The sequence below is a fragment of the Copidosoma floridanum genome, unplaced genomic scaffold (genome assembly GCF_036245765.1).
Source record: "Copidosoma floridanum isolate Cflo_tuat_1 unplaced genomic scaffold, Cflo_Japanese_pri ptg000007l, whole genome shotgun sequence".
In the NCBI taxonomy this organism is placed as follows: domain Eukaryota; kingdom Metazoa; phylum Arthropoda; class Insecta; order Hymenoptera; family Encyrtidae; genus Copidosoma; species Copidosoma floridanum.
The window spans coordinates 10,924,913-10,943,686 of NW_028321884.1; the positions used below are offsets into that span (position 1 = coordinate 10,924,913).

Below are 18,774 nucleotides of genomic sequence, written 5' to 3' on the forward strand. Positions count from 1 at the left end.
ACCGTTGTCCTTTATAACGTGGGATTCGTTGATTTCGCAAAAAGAAAAAAACCGTATTTTTTTTTAATTCACTAATCCAAACAATAAATATTCATCACTACAAACATTTATTAAAAAAATTTTCAACTAAGAATGAATCTCACATTATACGGAACAACGCAGACAAGAACATAATGATTTTTATTTTGTAGAAAGTAAAAAAGTGAAAAATATGAAAGTTTTTATTTTAAGAATGAAACATCAAGTTAATGGTTATGCATTTGTAATGTCTGCAACGGAAGCTCGTTCCACGCTAGTGCCAACATTATTGCATTTTTTAAGTGGTGTGGGGTAAAGTGACGGTGGGTATAATATACAACGTATTTTCAGCACTGTCTTTTTTTTGCTCCTCTTGAGTGTCTTTCTCTGTCACATTTTTCATTGATTTATTAACTTTTTTTTTTTTTCTTCAATTTTTCCTTTGTTGAAATGTTGTTTTTATTTTTTTTTCTTGCTTCTCATTTTTCATACAAAAAATAATCATTACACGATTTTTCGATGGATTATGTTTGAAAAATATATTTCTTGTGTGTTAAAAAAATGCTTACAAACGTATGGAAAAAATTAAAATCTATGTGCACATACGTTTGTGTAAACCTATTTATCAAATCAATAATTTTTTTATTAAGATTTTTCTATAAAATTTTCTAATGAAATTGGGCGTTTGAAAAAATTTAAAGTAGTGTTTTAAACTTGCACAATACTCAAAATTTTAATGTTGTAATTGCGACTACAAAATGCCCAATCGCATTAACAAAAATCAAAAGAAAGCTATCGTCACTGACTTTTCGCACTAGTCAAAACATTTTTGTTTTGTTAAAGATTTTTACTCGAAAATTAATAAATAAAAAATCCAAGCCAGCGGATAATAGTTTTCTTGAAAAAAAATTTTTTTTTAAAAAAGTGTTTGCTCTCTTTTGTCAAACTACCTTAGTCGAAACAACGATACGGTTTCGCGAGCGACTGAAAATATTGCGCTCAAAAGTAAAAAAAAAAAAAAAAAAAACTTTACGAATGAAAAAGGATGAAAAATAATGTTTATCTCACTTGATGTTTTTTTCAGTTTCGGGTGGAGTCGGCCAGGAGCGAAGGGTCAGCGTACGACTGACGCATCGCGGTAACGCAGCCGCAGCGGCGGCGGCGGCGGCTGTGGGTGACATGCCACCTAAATCCAAGTGAGTTGCTTTTACAATTTCATCGAAATTACAATAAATTTTTTGTACTGGGGTCTTTTGCGACGATATTGGGGCATTTTGGATTCGTTTGTGGTCTTCAAACTAAGAATGGTACTTTAATTTCCGTAATTAACAGAGTTTGTTATTTTGTGGCCATATTTATATTTTTACTAATCATTAAACCACATTTAGAAATAAATTTGTTAAAATGTTTTTTTATGGAAATAACAGCTTCTAATATATCTACTAATAATTTTTTTTATCACGTTTAACAAAGGTCTTAGATAACTGAATGCTCATAACCACACAGTTGTACGTTTATAAGTAAAAACTTAAATATATTTATGCTTTAATACGACTATGTTTTATTAAAATTAAAATTTTTTTTATTGCTTACAATACTACGGAATAGGGCCTGATGGTATACGTGTGAGCATTCAACGATTAACAAAAACTTTTAATTTTTACACCATCACATTGCACATTTCAGCTTTACAATAACATTTATGGTAGTATAGTTTAATACTCTACAGTACTAACATGAAAATTTTTGTCAGTTAACTGTTTCGATGACGATATGAGTGCTGATTTTTTATAATTCCAATTGTTTGTGTTTTGCTCTCTTTTCTTCAAACGTAATAAAATAAATTTTGCAACCACAATATTTAATTGTAAATAAATATTTTGCAACATGAATTGAATTTTTGCAGTGGCACAGTCGTCCTTTATAATTTTAATTTTTTTATTTTTTATTGCACATAAAGTCTATGAATGTATATTTTTTTTGTTTAAAGGTTCTGACCTCGCTGAGGTATGAACCCATGAACATATTTATTATGTACGAAAACGAAAAATGTCATCCCTCCTTTAATCTGGTATTTATTATGACAATTAAACTTGGGTCAAATAATAATTTGTACAGGAAAAAAATATTGATACAATCTTTTTGCATGTGACTTGTGTTACTGGGTATCATCCAAGCACATAAAGAAAGGGCTCATCTTTTAGTGCAATGTACATAGTAAATCGAAACATTCCCTTCACTCTAGGCTCACATTTTAGTAGTACCACTACATTGTATAAAAGCTCAAATGTGATCCAGTCTCATTGGGACACTGCATGCAAAAGTAACATGGTATTTTTTATTGTAATAAATATTTGGAAAGAAAAACAAAAGTGTCTCTGGTTTGGCACTCTATTTTTTGATAATGTAACTCGGGCTTTTTAATTTGGTTGTCTGGCTCAAACCATGTAGTACATACATTGAAAATCACATTTTTTTTTTTTTTTTGGTGTATTTTGTTTTCATTGATTTTTCAGGTAAGCCGAAAACTAACGTGCTTATATAGGCCACGTGCTCGTGAGCGCAGTTACGCAAGTACGTGCAAATTTTGATTGATTCGATGAGCGAAGGGGACATTTTGTCGTTTTTATATTCCAACAGGACAATGTCGAGTGCTCCTGTGCCACGGCAGATAAATCAAGTCACGTGTGTTTTTTTTTTTTTTTTTTTTTTTTTTTTTTTTTTTTTTTTTTTTTTTTTTACCTCTTAACATGTTACGAACTACTATCAACGCAGACCAAATACTCTCTTCGACTCTCATTTTCTCGAATCCCTTGCTCGTGTGTGCGTCATGAGATTTTTTTTTTTTTTTTTTTTTTTATTGCATCGGTAAGAAGCACTAGCGGTCTCAATGTTATTTTCGTCGATTTAAATAATATATATTTCAATTCAACGAAAGTGGGAGTCAAAGAGGGTACGCCCGAGCAAAACAAACAAACAAATGTACTTCTAGGGAATAACAATGATCGACCGTAATGACAAGAGTTTTTCATAGTGCACTAATATCGTACCAATAGATCCTAAGGTAGCTATATTTAATTGACGCGTTCGTTGATATACATGTTATATGCTCTGATGTACAGTAAAGCTTCTTTGTAGTTTGTAAGTGTAGTTATAAAATAGTTATCTAAAAAAAAAAAAAAAAAATCGAGTGCAGCGTGAGGAGGACAAAACGATATGTAAACGCGCTAACCACGCAATTGTTAATTTTATTTAAATGTAATTCCCGAGTAAACTGTATTTACCATACAACTGACGTAGCCACAGGTGCAAAGAACCATAATGTAAATTATACATAAGCGTAGGTGAAAAGACGAGGGAGGGGGGGGAGAAAAAAAATAGAGAAAGGAGGTCGGGGTGCGCGCTAATGTCGCTATTTTTTTTCTTTGTGTCTTTTGTTTTGGAAGCGCCAATGCGACGGCAATGGCAGCAGCCAACCTGGCGGCCACCAGGCGGGCAAGCGTTCAGCACAACAAGTAAGCCAGCAGCAGCAGCAGCTCCAACTACAGCAGCAGCAGCAACAACAGCTGGGCAACAATCGATACGCTCGCAAGTGAAGCCGAACTCAAGGGAGGGCAGCGTATACCTGACGTACCCTATACCACCACGACTACACTTTTACCACACCACCACCACCACTACCACCATTATTCATAAGTACTATACCGATACACCGCAAAAACACGTGCGTCCACACGCGGAGCTTTTTTTTTAGTTGCAAGCACGCATGTGTGCCAGTTTAAACGGACAGAGTGTGTGTGTGTGTGTGTGCGCGTGGCTGTTTGTCTCCCTCTCATATTTTTACCCTGACACACATATATACGTATACACACCCACACACGACTCAACACGATGTACAATGACACGAAGATCGAGACCGTTTGAACGAGAATGTGAAAGGGAGAAGAAAAAGAAATGAAACAAAACAACAACAAACAAAAAAAAGGAGGAATTATACATTATACATATGATTATAAATAATAATTATAAATATGAATTTATAAATATACATATATAAATAGTTAGGCGATAAGGAAGTAATACCGATTTTGACGACGAGTGTGAGAGAGAGAGTGTGTGTGTGTGTACGCGAAAAAGCATGAGGGAAAGCACGCTTTGGAAGCTCAATTCGTACGTTGTTATTGACGCGAAGAGGGACAAAGGAAGGCCTGACGCGTCGATGTATCCGCCGCCACTCCACACGCATCTCGTTACGTAATACGCCCTAATAAAAATTCAATGGCCAATCCAACCAGGCTTGGCTGCACCATTCTATTTCATATGGCTTTTATCAAACTCTCCTTGGTGTACCTACGTGTGCATGGTACACCTGACGTGGGTACATGGACCTTTTTTTTTTTTATTTATTCCTCGTGCAAGGAAAACAAGGAAGAGCGGCCTTTTTTCCTATTGCGACGAAGGGGAGGAGAGTATACACGTGATGGAAAATCGACTCGTCCTTTTGTATAGATTTTTATGCGCTTCCAGGATATACTGCATAAGCAAAAAAAAAAAAAAAAAAAAAAAAAAGTGAAAGAAAGAAAAAAAAATGATTTCGCGTGAGTGAGAGCGTGTTCAAAACTATATACATTTAATAGGGTGTTGAATGAATAGATGCGCAGTGCGTGTGTATTTTTATGTCATTTTATTTTTTTCTATTTTTTATTCCTTTCGAAAGTGTAATTTAACGCGAGTATAAATAAGAAAAAAAAAATTAATATCGTGTAAAATAAATGACCCAAGGGAGAAAAAAAAGAAAAGCAAAAAAATTGCAACAAAACAAAAATAACTATTACAAAGTATGGAGGTTTCGCTGAGTCGACACGTGCGCGTTTCGACGAGAATTATTCGCTTTACGTGCGTGGGTACGAGCGCTCTATCGATATACGTGTCGTCCCTCTATAAAAAAGTGCGGCTAAAGCTTTCGTGCGTGTATACAAATTTTAAGTGATTTCCGTGCGCGTCTTTGTGGATATTTTGTATTAACTATGTCGCGTATAATCGTTCCGAATGTGCTCGGAATCAGTGGAAATTTTCTCGAATTCCAGTCGAGCGAAGCCTTGCAGTGGTTTTGAGATATAATATATACTTTCTTACTTTCGTTTTTATAGGACGAGCTATCGTCGCACTTAACTTTCTACACGCATGTATTTTTTTTTTTTTTTCAATTTTTTTTTTTTTTTTATCGACGACGTTTTTTAAGGCTCTTTTCTTCTTTTTACGAATAATACCGTGACGATTTGGGTTTGCAATAATTTCATTTGCAAAGTCCGTAATTATAATAATACATGAAAGACGAACGGTTGATTGCATTGCTGATCGTTGATCACTGATTAAAATGCAAGGTTTGATCGTTAACGATGACAACTATCGATTTATACATTAAAAATTATGTTGTGTGAATGTCAGGATCAGTGGCGCTGTTTATCCAACGATATTAATTAAAAAAAAAAAAAAAAATTTAATAATAAAAAAAAAACCAACAAAAAAACAAAACAAAAATAAACAAGTGATGGACACTGACAAAAAAAAATGAATAAAAAAATGAAAACAAAGAGTTGTCATTTAAAATTGCGTAATTTAATTTGACAGCGAAATGTCTAGGATTAAAAACATTTACTTTTACCCTTGATAGTAAAAATAAAATATATTTCGTAAAATTGAATTTATATGCTGTGAAATAAAACAAAAAGTTCAATCGCCAATATTGATTATTTCAACCTTCCTTATCACGCTTCATTATTTGCTTCTATTTTTTCATCACTGTTTTTTAATTTCGATGAATTATGTTAGTTGATAAAGTATTCATTTTTTTTAACATTGAAACTTTAACTTGAGTATTCTAAGTTTCGAAAAATTTTTTAGTAAATAAAATAAATTTTAGAATTGAAATAAAAAGAAAAAAAAAATAATTATAATAATACAAAATAAAAACGATTTTTATCGATTCTGACAACACTTGAGTTCATAGTTTTATATTATATGATTTTTCACACTTATCTTTCTTGTTTTTACTTTTTTTAATAGCATGTAGAATAAACGAAGTTACACCAGATTTGCATATACGCAGGAGTACGATCAACACTTATCGACTTTGTGTATTAATTTATATAAATTTTTTTTCATTCAGTACAATAATATAGTTCTGTCTGCAAGAGCTACCTCAATAGCATCTTAATGAATCATTTCTATTATTAGTCCTTGAGTAATGGGAAAAAGAAAAAGTTTTGGGAATGTGTGGGTCGACAAGATGTCTCTTCATTGTCGTAATTTTCGTTGCGTTTGTTCTTGCGTTTATTTTAAAGGTGCTGTAGTCATAATTGGGGGTACGCACGTTTCCAACACTGTCATACGATTTCCATGACTTTTCAGATGTTGAATTCGTCACCAATTAAACACAATACTTTGATGTATATATAGTTTTATAAAATACTAGAAATTTTGATAAAAATCACATAGCCATGGAATAAAAGTTTAGTTTTTTAATAACCACATAATTGTATTTACAAGTATTTTTTTTTTTTTTTTTTTTTTTTAATTTCTTCACCTCTATGCAGGAAGATAAATATTTCTATTAAAATGCCCCACAAAACTAATGTATCTAAAATAAAATAAAATCACGCTGCAAGAAATCCACCTTCAACCGGAAACGCAGCCCCCGTCGTCATAGAACTGTAATCGCTAAGGAGAAAAACAATAGCATCGTTCACCTCTTTGATTTCTAAAAACACACAAGTAAGGACAATCAAAATGATGCAAATTAATTTTCACGCTTGCGAAAATTTTTTAAGAAACCTCACCCGCAAAGCGTCCAAGAGGAATTTTGCTCAGCATCTCTTTGGCCTTGTTCGCATCGCTCCACCCGAGTTTTCCCATCTCCGTCATCACCACCGTGGGATTAACAGTATTCACTCGAATATTGTGAGGCCCAAGCTCGAGAGCCATCGTCCTATGCAAAAAAAAAACGAAAATTCAATCAATTCATCAACCAATAACTCAATGACCCTTACTTGGTCAGCATATCAACGGCACCCTTCGACGCGCAATAGATCGCGTGATCCTTGAGCGCACAGTGACTGGCCTGGGACGAAACGTTGACGATACTTCCCGGAACCTTCCTCCTGATCATGTCTTTGACAACGACCTGCGACACGCTGACGATGGACTTGACATTGACGTCGAACGTCAGGTCGCAGTCCTCCAGAGTGGCGTTTACAAAAGGCTTGAGACAAGCGACTCCGGCGTTGTTAACCAGTAGATCAATAGGTAGTACGCTTTCGACGGCTTTTTGGGTCATATTCCAGTCTCGAAGGTTCACGCAGACCGTTTGGATCGTTGGGTCGAGTTTGGTCAGGGCATCTAGGTTCTCTTTCGTTTTTGATAGTGCGATCACTGTCGCTTTCGCCCGTGACAGGTGCAGGGCTAAGTCTTTGCCGATTCCTGCGCAGGTATTTGAGTGAGATACATCAGACTTCGGTATTTTTGAAAATCCAAAGTAGGTAGGTATGTGTTTGTCTAATTTTTCTTTAATGATCGCGTTGGTTCTAATTTTATTGGAAATCCCATGGTTTTAAAAATTTATCTCTTATATTTATCTTGCAATGTATTATTTATTCAACAATTGTTTAATTTACAAGAAAAGATTACAAATGAACGATAGTAATGAGTTCAGATTTAAGACTTAAAAAGTATTTAATATTGATATATTTACAAAAATTGTTTTTTTTTTATGTATGAAATATAAATTCAAATTACAATTACATTCCGTAGTTAAATAACGACTATAAACAATTATTATAAACAATCAAATATAGTTTGTAAAAAATTTTAACGCCAATTCAAAAAACTAAATACAGTATTTAAGTAATGATAAACATTATGAGTTCTAAGTCTTAATAGTTTATGACTCATAACAGTTAATATCAGATTTTGTTTTTATTTTTTACTTTTCCCAATATCATAGAAGACCAAAAAAAAAGTTTGTAAACATTATTCGATTTTATTCTCAATCTAGAAACCTTACTTTATTAATTTTTATCATTAATTGTTATTATTTATTGTTAGTTATTTACCATCATTATTGTCACTTCGGCCTGAGCAAAACTATATCTTTTATATTCAATTATTATTTATTTATAAAAAAGGTGACAAATAAAAGCTTATCAAAACAACTCATACCGCTCAGTTTTGAGTCTTTAACAAAAATATTTATCATTGATTTATAACATGCTATTAATTAATATTTACAATAATTATTACCATTTATTAATATGTTTTTTTGTATACTTGAAATCTGAATTTAAAAAATACAATTTAATTCGTTAGGTAAATAATATCAACAAAAATCTCTTTAAGCTATCTGATGTAGTTTATGACAATTTTTATCGCTGATTTAAAAATTTTATAATAGTTTAAAAAATATACAAATATTAGTAGCTATAAGTTTCAATTAATTACGGTTCATAATAGTTATTATCAAGTTTTATTTTTATTTTTTAATTTAATTATATTCTCAGTCTAAAATCTTTACTGTATTAATTTTTTTCATTGGTTGCTGTTATGTATTGTTAGTTATTCACCATAATTATTGTCACTTGGGCCAAAATAAAATTATCTTATTTATTCAATTATTTATTTATAAAAATGGTAATAAATAATAACTCATACAGCTCAGGTTTGTGGCTGTGGTAAAAATATTTTTTATTGATTTGTTACATCCTTAAATTAAATATTTACAATAGTTATCATCAAACAATTTTTTTTACATTTGTTACGTACAACAGCCATAAAACCCCACGCAACACATTTAATATCTTAATTATAAACGTAATTAAATTCATTAACTAAATACTGTCAGCAAAAATTTTTAGAAAAAATCAGATGTAATTTATAAAAATTTTTATCTCCAATTCGTTGTTATTATTCTCAGTCTAAAATCTTAACTTTATTAATTTTGATCTTTCGTTGTTATTATTTATTGTTAGTTATTTTCTAAAATTATTTTCACTTTGGTTCAAGGAAAATTAATCTTATTCATTCAATTATTATTTATTCATGAAAATGGTAACAATTAATAACTTATAATAACTCATACAGCTAAGGTCTGAGGCAACAATAAAAATATTTATCATGGATTTATTACACGCTAATAATAAATATTTACACTGGTTATTATCACTTTTTTTACTCCATTTGAGTCTACATTAAAAATGTAATTTAATTTGTTAGTTAAATAAAGTTACTGAAAAATTTTTATAAACCATCAGATGTAACCTATAAAAGTTTTTATTTCTAATTCAAAAATTTTATAATAATTTAAAAAAAGATAAACATTAACTAAATGTTTTAATTAGTTACAATTCACAGAAGCTATTTTTATTTCTATTTTTTATTTTTATTTTTTACTTCCTCGGATATTATATAAGACGAAAACAAAATTTTAAACCTTTTTAAACCTTTAAAAATTTGTTTCTATTCTCAGGTTAAAATCTTTGTTAATTCTTATCTTTGGTTGCTATTATTTATTGTTAATTATTTACTAAAATTATTTTCACTATGGGCCAAGCAAAAATAATCTTATTCATGTAATTATTATTTATTTATTTATGAAAAAGGTAAAAAGTAATAACTTATCACAACTTATAAAGCTTAGATATGAGACTATAATAATAATAATAATATTTATCTTCGATTTATTATATGCTTCTAATAAATATTTACAATAATTATTATCAGTCGAATTTTTTTTTTTTTTTTTTTTACATTCAAAATCTGAATTAAAAACATAATTTAGTTCCGTAATTAAATGACAAAATAAAAATTTTTAGAACAGATACAGTTTGTAAAAAAATTTTATCACTTATTCCAAAATTTCATAGTAATTAATAAAAAATAATTAATGTTATAAGCTAATAGCTTTCAATGTGGTTATAATTCATAATAATTATCAGTTTTCAGAAATGTTTTTTTTTTTTAATTTCTGACATATTATTCAGGATAAATAAATAATATCAGTTATTTGTGAAATGTAAATTAAAAAATGTAATTTAATTTAATAATTAAATAATATTTATAAACAATTGGATGTTATTTATAACAGTTATTATTAGTGATTCAAAAATTTCATATTATTCAATGATAAATAAATAATTATAATGAATAATCATTATAAGTTATCAGTTTTAATTAGTTATGAACTATAACAGTTATTGGTCTTTATTTATTAATTTTTTTATTAAAACTTTTTTTTTACTTTTTGAGATGTCATTTAGGACGAAAAAAATTCATAATTAAAAATAACAATGAATAAAAATTGGATTTCAGACTATAATTTAAAGACAAAAATTGAAAAAAAAAATAATAAATAAACAAATAACAGTTACAGTTATTAAGTTTTACTCTCGGTTTCAAATATAGACTTTATTAATTCTCATATATCATTAGTCATTCACTAAAATGATATTCATTTGGAATTTTTTTTTTGCTTGAACCAATCGGATTTCTACGACTGAAATATACATTTTTTGAATGTGGATCACCGATATGTGTATACTACAATATCGTTACTCTATACTAAAAATGTAAGAGCAGCAATGTACATTGAAAGCCATTTGCAATAAGCATCTATCTTTTTGTTTTTTTGTTTTTTTCAACTCTCGTGTGTTTAAAAAGATGAATTACAAAAAGGATTGTAAAACTGAAAACGGTATTAATTTACAGTAAATACACGTGCATCCAACAAACGTCAATAGTCAACGAACAATGAAGATAAACTGTATATTCAGCAACGTTACCTTGACCGGCTCCCGTGACAAGGATTCGCTTGCCCTCAAAGGAAATGTTCATTTTGTCTAATTTAAGGAAATTCTTCACACTAAAAACACCAAACTTTCCAACTCTATAGAGCTGCACTGTGTGTATTACTGCTATGAGAATCTTGCTTTTGTGTGAGTAAAATGTGCTGATGGAAAGGGAGACCAATAGTACGTATGGTGAGGAGTGAGGAGATCAGTCATTGGTACAACGGAGACACGTTATGTGTGTGTCTATGTAACTGAGAACCAAGAGGTCAAGTTTACTTGAGATAAAGATGATAATAACGTAGCAGCAGATTTTCGTGTACAATCAACCATAAATCATCTACGATTCAAAATCAGACTTATAGTATTTTATTGCATGATTTTTTGAATTTGGGTAACGTAATTTATTCGTTTGTTACAGTCATTATATTTCAACACCTCTTATCATCCGACGATTTTGTATGTACATAATGTATATTGTAACACTTTGTACCAAGGAATCAACGCTGAATGTTGGATTAAATTTTTAATTCTCCCTCCATCCAACAAATTGATGGATAAAAAGAATGAAATGCAATGATAAAAAAAACTTATCTGAAAAACAACCCGTCACTAACAGTTTCAAGTTTATTTTCGAAGGTGACACTTTACTACAGTCTCAGTAGATGTTTGATAACGGCTTCGTTATACAAACCGAATTTTGTTTGGGTGTGAGTTGATAAATCGAAGAATCAACAATATCCAGTTTTTAGTAACTGTTATTTTAACATCCTTTGATTATCTTTCTATTTTTAAATATACAACGTCAACAGAGGATTAATTTTCAATACACATTTAACATATTTCCATAGTTGCAAGTTTTATTAATCTGTTTAAGGTATATCTTTTACAAATATTTTTATCTAAAAATAGTGAGCCCTAATGTTTTACATTGTCCAAAATAGATTTACTGGAACAAAAAACGATTAAATCCTTACCTTCCATGATTCATGAAGGCATTCCCAGTTTTTACGGAAACTTACGTAGTAAGATATCCACCATCCACGGGTAGTCCAGCCCCAGTTATCATCGAACTCCGGTCACTCAGGAGGTATACCACAGCATCAACAACATCTTCTACTTCTGTAATTTTTTATTTACATGACCATTTTTGTTCCTCAAAAATAATTTCACATTGACGGAGAAAAACATAAATCCGTATGTACCTGCAAAGCGACCCAAGGGAATTCTGTTCTTCATATCCTCGGCTTTTTTAATATCTTTGATAAAATTTTTTGTCAAATCCGTCATCACCAAAGTTGGTTGTACGCAGTTAACTCGAATATTGTGAGGTCCCAACTCCCGTGCAAGTGACCTACAAAATTTTGTCGAGTTAAAAAATAAACGAATAATTTTTAAGAACTTATGACTTAAGCATTAAACTTTGGGCGATGATACGTAAAACCGACTAGCCGGATATCGGATGTGTACTGTACTTATACGCAATGCTAGCAACTGACACATGCGAGACTTACTACAGAAATTAATTTAGGCTTAAGCTACGTAAACCTGATAACCTTATGATCCAAACTTAGGACAGTGAGGTAAAGTCTAAGATCGTCCGTTTATTGTCGTGACTTTTGCGTTTCTATACTTCATCGACTTTACAATTCTAAAGTTCAGTAAAGCATTAACTTTTAGCGTCTCATAGTTACTGTCATAATTTGCGTATAGGTCAGGTGTCAGCACTGCGAACGCGCCTGGCTGTTCAGCTCAAAGTCTAGTTATTCGGTTTTATGACCGATTCGAATAAGTTGCTTTATAGATCTCTTCTTACTACCCTCACTTTGTCAACATGTTCACAGCAGCTTTTGTGGAGCAATAAACGGTGCAATCCTTAAGCACTGATACACCAGCTTGCGACGACAAATTGACAATGGCACCTGATTTCACGTTTCTCTCGATCATATTTTGCGCGACAACTTGAGATACGTTGAACATCGCCTTGACGTTCACCCCAAACGTGTCGTCGAAATCTTTGGACGTCACCTCCAGCCAAGACCCGTGAGATCCTATCCCGGCATTGTTCACCAGCAGATCGATGGGCAGGACACTTTTCACGGCGTCTCTCGTCGCATCCCAATCGAGTAGATTCACGCACACGGTCCGGATGTTTGGGTACTCTTGGGACAATTTGGCGAGGTTGTCTTGGTTGTTGGACAACGCGATGACTGTTCCCTTGTACTCGGACAATCGTAGGCATATTCCCTTACCAATACCTTAAGTGATAAATTTCGGGTTATCGTGAATAAGTACAAAGTGCCTCGTACGAGTCGTGATGCTTACCTTGGCAACCACCTGTCACCAGAATACGTTTGTTTTCGAAAGTGATATTCATGTTTTTGCTTGTTTTTTTCAACAATACGTTGCGTCGTGGCAACAAATAAAGCGAGTAATGAAATTAACAAACAAGCAGTTGCTTTATATTACAGGCTCGTGCGTGAAAACAACTAGATAAGAACGAAGATACGAATTTTTTTGTAAGTTAAATAGTATTATCTTCATTTTATGAAATCACTGGTGAAAAAATTTTCCGATTAAATTAATAAATTATTAATTACATGGTTCATTTACATATTCTTAATCCTGTACATGTTAAGTTCATTGTTGTTTACGAAAGTATTACTCTTACAAACTTGCTCTTAACTTTAGGAGTTGCCGTAATTTTACTGAAGTGAATCTAGGCTTTGGAAAACTAAAAAAATATTTCTAAACACTAGTGAGGTAAGAGTATAATCATAAGTAATTACAGTATCCCACAATAATGATAACTTTTATTGCAGTTACCCATTTTTACAGCTTACTATACAAGTAAACTCAAACTATCTTAAATTTTTTAAAAATTATGGTAAAGCTGGACTTGATATTTTCAGATTGTTTAGACAGAATTCAACTTTGAAAGATTTTTAACGAAATTCTAGTAGTACAAGTCAGTTTTACCTTAAAATCGCCCTCGAATGCACATAGTTCCATAACTTATTCTTATGATATGTTACTGTACTGCAGACTCAGCAGAAGATTGTTAATGAATTTATAAATAAGCCGCATTTATCTTATAGTATAAATTGATATTTTTGATAACTTATTTATATTTAATCTTACAAAGTCAGCAAATTGTTAATAATATGCAGAATTTAAAAGTCCTCTTATAACTACTCTATGGTATTCTCAAAATAAATTTATTTGACAAATTTTTTTTATTTATTTGTTTTTTCATTTTTTTTTAGTGTTTCCTTAGCTTGTTTACGCATGTGACTGCTAATCAAAATCATACAGCTATGTAATAAAGAACTTACATGCAGCAGGATTCAGTCAATTAATACTTTCTATCAGTAAAGTTTTCCTAATTGAATATACATTGATTATGATACTGTCAATAAATAACAAGTAAATCAAGAAAAAAAAAAATTTTCTTTGCGTTATCATCAAATTTTCATTCAAATCGATATCATCTGATTATGATTTCAGTTCTAAATTTTTTGTGATTTATTACCTTTCCGTTGTGCAATGTAAAACTTTGAATAAGACGTCATTTTAGAAACCTTTAAAAACCGACCCTAGAAAATTCAGAATTTCTGACATCATACCACTCGATATGGGTTTGGATATGACTTGAAATTTAAACTAATTATTATTTTTTTACAGAATATAATGAAAAATATTTAACACGCGTAATCAGCGCATCATCTACGTTTGAAAATGAAAAAAATAGTTTATAAAATATGCAATTTCTTTATATCTACTATGTACATGTTCATGTACCAAGAAATCCTCCATCGACGGGTAAAGCAATTCCAGTTACCATCGAGCTTCGATCGCTGAGTAAATAAACGATTGCATCCACTACCTCCTCTACCTCTGTAAATTACAAAATAGTACATATATAGCTTCGATCGTATCATTTGTATATGTGACTCCTGATGGTAATAGCCCTAATGCGACCAACCAAACCAGAGTAATCATTCACCTGCAAATCTTCCCAGTGGAATTTTTCTCTTCATCTCGGCAACTTTGTCTTCTTTGCTCCAAATTTTTCTTCCTAACTCAGTCAGAACAACAGTTGGCTGCACGCAGTTGACGCGAATATTGTGTCGACCCAGTTCGAGTGCCAGGCACCTGTATCACAGAACGTAAATTGCAATGTTGCATGAAAAAAATGTTCTAGTCTATTTTATCTGCCAGACAGGTTATTAAACAATATTAAGTATTTAATTTTTTTTTATAGGAACAAACATTAACAAATGTAGAGCTTAGATCGTGATCAGGTTGGGAGTGGGGATACGTTACGTCACCGCCTCCCACTCCTGGACTTGTAAGCATTTCATTTTTGTAAATTATTGTTTCTATGAAAAAAAAAATTCTGTATCTTACCTCGAGCCAAAAGATTTTTTTATGAGAAATTTAAATTTCTCGGTCGAACCACACTTACTTGGTCAACATGGTAACAGCTGCCTTCGACGAACAATAAACCACGTGGTCCTCCAGGGCTGCTTCGCTAGCCTGAGACGACAAATTGACAATGCGACCAGACACTTTACGTTCAATCATGTTCTGTCCTACGATCTGAGAAACATTTAGCATCGCTTTGACATTGACGCCAAACACAGTATCGAAGTGTTGCGGTGGTGCTTTCAAACAGGGCGCCAAAATGGCAACTCCGGCGTTGTTTACCAATAAATCGATTGGGAGGACGTTTTTGACAGCAGCTCTTGTGGCATCCCAGTCGAGAAGATCAACAAAAATTATTTGTATTTCAGGATATTCTTTTGCCAATTTTTCGAGATTTTCTTTGTTGTTCGATAGTGCAATAACTGTGCCTTTGTACTTTGATAGGCGCAAACATACTTCTTTGCCAATACCTGCGTAAGTCAAACGAACTAATATTTATTTGGTTGCAAACAATTTAAAAAATTTACTAATTAATCCACTTAGTTATTTAATGGAAATTGAAACGATTTCGGAAACATCAATTCACATACCTTGACAACCGCCTGTTACAAGTATTCGCTTGTTTTCAAAAGAAATGTCCATTTGAGTACGTTTCGATGGACTTTGAATGAATTCAATAACAATAAAACTGTTGAAGCTGTTAAGTTTGAACATGTATTGTTTCCAATCAATTATATCGTGTTATTTTTAGTCCTTAATCTTAGAATCGCAGTTGCAATGTTATTATTGAATGTAATCTCCGATAAGAAGTATTTTAAGCAAATACGTGGAGAGATAATACACTTTTGTCTTTGCACAAATGATAACTGATAAATAACGCATTATTATTTTAGAGATGAGACATTTATTAATTTGTACAAAAAGATATTGAACGAAAATTTGTTCGTTCAAAAACATCAATCTCAGACTGTGCGACTGAGTGTTTTCCATCATTGAAAATATATCAACTAGACCAAACAAGGATTTCACAGCCACATAAGGATATTCACATTTTTTACTTAGTAAGATATCCACCATCCACGGGTAGTCCAGCCCCAGTTATCATCGAACTCCGGTCACTCAGAAGGTATACCACAGCATCAACAACATCTTCTACTTCTGTAATTTTTTATTTACATGACCATTTTTGTTCCTCAAAAATAATTTCACATTGACGGAGAAAAACATAAATCCGTATGTACCTGCAAAGCGACCCAAGGGAATTCTGTTCTTCATATCCTCGGCTTCTTTACAATCTGTGATAAAAATTTTTCCCATACCTGCCATCACCACAGTAGGTTGTACGCAGTTAACTCGAATATTGTGAGGTCCCAAATCCTGTGCCAGTGACCTGCAAAGTGGTTGATAGAAAATAAAACTAATTGAATAAATAAAAACTTGAAATTAAATTAAGACTCACATTGTCAACATGTTCACAGCAGCTTTTGTGGAGCAATAAACGGTGCAATCCTTAAGCACTGATACACCAGCTTGCGACGACAAATTGACAATGGCACCTGATTTTACGTTTCTCTCGATCATATTTTGCGCGACAACTTGAGATACGTTGAACATCGCCTTGACGTTCACCCCAAACGTGTCGTCGAAATCTTTGGACGTCACCTCCAGCCAAGACCCGTGAGATCCTATCCCGGCATTGTTCACCAGCAGATCGATGGGCAGGACACTTTTCACGGCTTCTCTCGTCGCATCCCAATCGAGTAGATTCACGCACACGGTCCGGATGTTTGGGTACTCTTGGGACAGTTTGGCGAGGTTGTCTCTGTTGTTGGACAACGCGATGACTGTGCCCTTGTACTCGGACAATCGTAGGCATATTCCCTTACCAATACCTAAAGTGATAAATTTCGGGTTATCGTGAATAAGTACAAAGTGCCTCGTACGAGTCGTGATGCTTACCTTGGCAACCACCTGTCACCAGAATACGTTTGTTTTCGAAAGTGATATTCATGTTTTTGCTTGTTTTTTTCAACAATACGTTGCGTCGTGGCAACAAACAAAGCGAGTAATGAAATCCGTAAAACAACTAGCAGTTTTTTAAAATAAGCTCGCGAATAAATACTACTTGATAAGAGTAACGATCTTGATTTTTATTGTGAGTTTAATTTATATATCTTCGAGTTTAAAATATACATTTTTTGAGTCAGTAATCTTGGGGAAAAAATAAAATCCATAAACTTACGTAATCATGAATTTAAATTTACACTCTTATTTCCATGCTTTTAACACATTTTGCTTATATTATTATTCGTTATTATTTTATATACAAAGTGTTACTAACTCAACTCTTAAACGAGTGAACGCATGTTGCTAACAAAAAAATTTCGTTATTGTTTCGTACAAAAATGAAAAATCTTGTAACAAAGACATTAAAAATAATAAGCCTCATGTAGCCAAGAATCCACCATCGATTGGAAGTTCAACTCCAGTTATCATTGAACTCCTATCGCTAAGTAAAAATATCACTGCGTCGACTATTTCGTTGGGTTCTGTGAAGCATAGATAAATTTATCTGACATTATTTTTATTTCATAATCAAATGGTACTAGCACTAAAATATTTACCTACGAACCGATCGAGTGGAATGCGATTTTTCATCATGTTGGATCTTTTTTCATCGTCGATAAAAAGTTTTCCTAAACCCGTCAAACACACAGTTGGTAGCACACAATTGACGCGAATATTCTTCGGCCCCAGTTCTAATGCCATTGTCCTAAACGGTTATAAAATTTTTTTCATTTTGTTATAACAACTTCAAAAATGATGTATTTAATTAACAATGAAGTTAAAATTTTTTTTTATATGCCAAACAAATTCTTACTTGGTCAACATGTTAACAGCAGCCTTGGACGAACAGTAGATAAGGCTGTTGTGAATAGCTCCACGGCTGGTTTGAGACGACAGATTAACTATGCTGCCGGGCGATGCTCTCTCGACCAAATTTTGTCCCACAACCTGTGACACGTTCAACATTGCCCTGACGTTGACGCCAAACGTCAAATCAAAGTCCTCCGGCGACGCTGTTAGACAAGGTGCAAATATTCCAATCCCAGCATTGTTTACCAACAAATCGATTGGCAAGATGGTTTTGACAGCAGCTCTTGTGGCATCCCAGTCCAGAAGATCAACAAAAATTGTTTGTATTTCAGGATATTCTTTTGACAATTTGTCGAGATTTTCTTTGTTGTTCGATAGTGCAATAACTGTGCCTTTGTACTTTGATAGGCGCAAACATATCTCCTTGCCAATACCTTTAAGTAAATTTTTTCAGTTCCGTAAAATGCAGATTATAAAGTTTTTGGATCGTAAATAAAATTTCATGTTTACCCTGGCAACCACCTGTGACGAGAATACGCTTGTTTTCGAAACTTATGTTCATGATGTAGTGTCAGAACCGACTGAAGCCAAAGTGTACTCGATAAAAAATTCT

General features: G+C 32.4%; 5 protein-coding genes across 5 annotated transcripts; all 5 read right to left on the reverse strand.

Moving 5' to 3' along the window:
- Window positions 1–6,585: 6,585 nt before the first annotated feature.
- On the reverse strand, window positions 6,586–11,053 carry LOC106639065 (L-xylulose reductase-like). The gene is made up of 4 exons (XM_014352503.2): window positions 10,851–11,053; window positions 7,068–7,497; window positions 6,858–7,006; window positions 6,586–6,778 (listed from the first exon to the last, which is right to left on the reverse strand). Exons 1-4 carry the CDS (start codon window positions 10,900–10,902, stop codon window positions 6,675–6,677), a joined length of 735 nt encoding a protein of 244 aa, XP_014207989.2. The 5' UTR covers window positions 10,903–11,053; the 3' UTR covers window positions 6,586–6,674.
- Window positions 11,054–11,874: 821 nt separating this feature from the next.
- Window positions 11,875–13,233, reverse strand: LOC106639037 (L-xylulose reductase-like). Its single transcript, XM_023391762.2, has 4 exons — window positions 13,182–13,233; window positions 12,682–13,114; window positions 12,062–12,210; window positions 11,875–11,978 (listed from the first exon to the last, which is right to left on the reverse strand). The coding sequence occupies exons 1-4, from the start codon at window positions 13,231–13,233 to the stop codon at window positions 11,875–11,877; spliced, it is 738 nt and encodes a 245-aa protein (XP_023247530.2).
- A 1,416-nt stretch (window positions 13,234–14,649) lies between these two features.
- On the reverse strand, window positions 14,650–15,936 carry LOC106639038 (L-xylulose reductase-like). The gene is made up of 4 exons (XM_089588508.1): window positions 15,875–15,936; window positions 15,325–15,754; window positions 14,863–15,011; window positions 14,650–14,753 (listed from the first exon to the last, which is right to left on the reverse strand). The coding sequence occupies exons 1-4, from the start codon at window positions 15,924–15,926 to the stop codon at window positions 14,650–14,652; spliced, it is 735 nt and encodes a 244-aa protein (XP_089444634.1). The 5' UTR covers window positions 15,927–15,936.
- Window positions 15,937–16,211: 275 nt separating this feature from the next.
- LOC111643631 (L-xylulose reductase-like) lies at window positions 16,212–17,315 on the reverse strand. The gene is made up of 4 exons (XM_089588501.1): window positions 17,244–17,315; window positions 16,744–17,176; window positions 16,526–16,674; window positions 16,212–16,442 (listed from the first exon to the last, which is right to left on the reverse strand). Exons 1-4 carry the CDS (start codon window positions 17,293–17,295, stop codon window positions 16,339–16,341), a joined length of 738 nt encoding a protein of 245 aa, XP_089444627.1. The 5' UTR covers window positions 17,296–17,315; the 3' UTR covers window positions 16,212–16,338.
- Window positions 17,316–17,530: 215 nt separating this feature from the next.
- LOC106639057 (L-xylulose reductase-like) lies at window positions 17,531–18,748 on the reverse strand. The gene is made up of 4 exons (XM_014352495.2): window positions 18,672–18,748; window positions 18,166–18,595; window positions 17,909–18,057; window positions 17,531–17,833 (listed from the first exon to the last, which is right to left on the reverse strand). The coding sequence occupies exons 1-4, from the start codon at window positions 18,721–18,723 to the stop codon at window positions 17,730–17,732; spliced, it is 735 nt and encodes a 244-aa protein (XP_014207981.2). The 5' UTR covers window positions 18,724–18,748; the 3' UTR covers window positions 17,531–17,729.
- Between the last annotated feature and the right edge of the window lie 26 nt (window positions 18,749–18,774).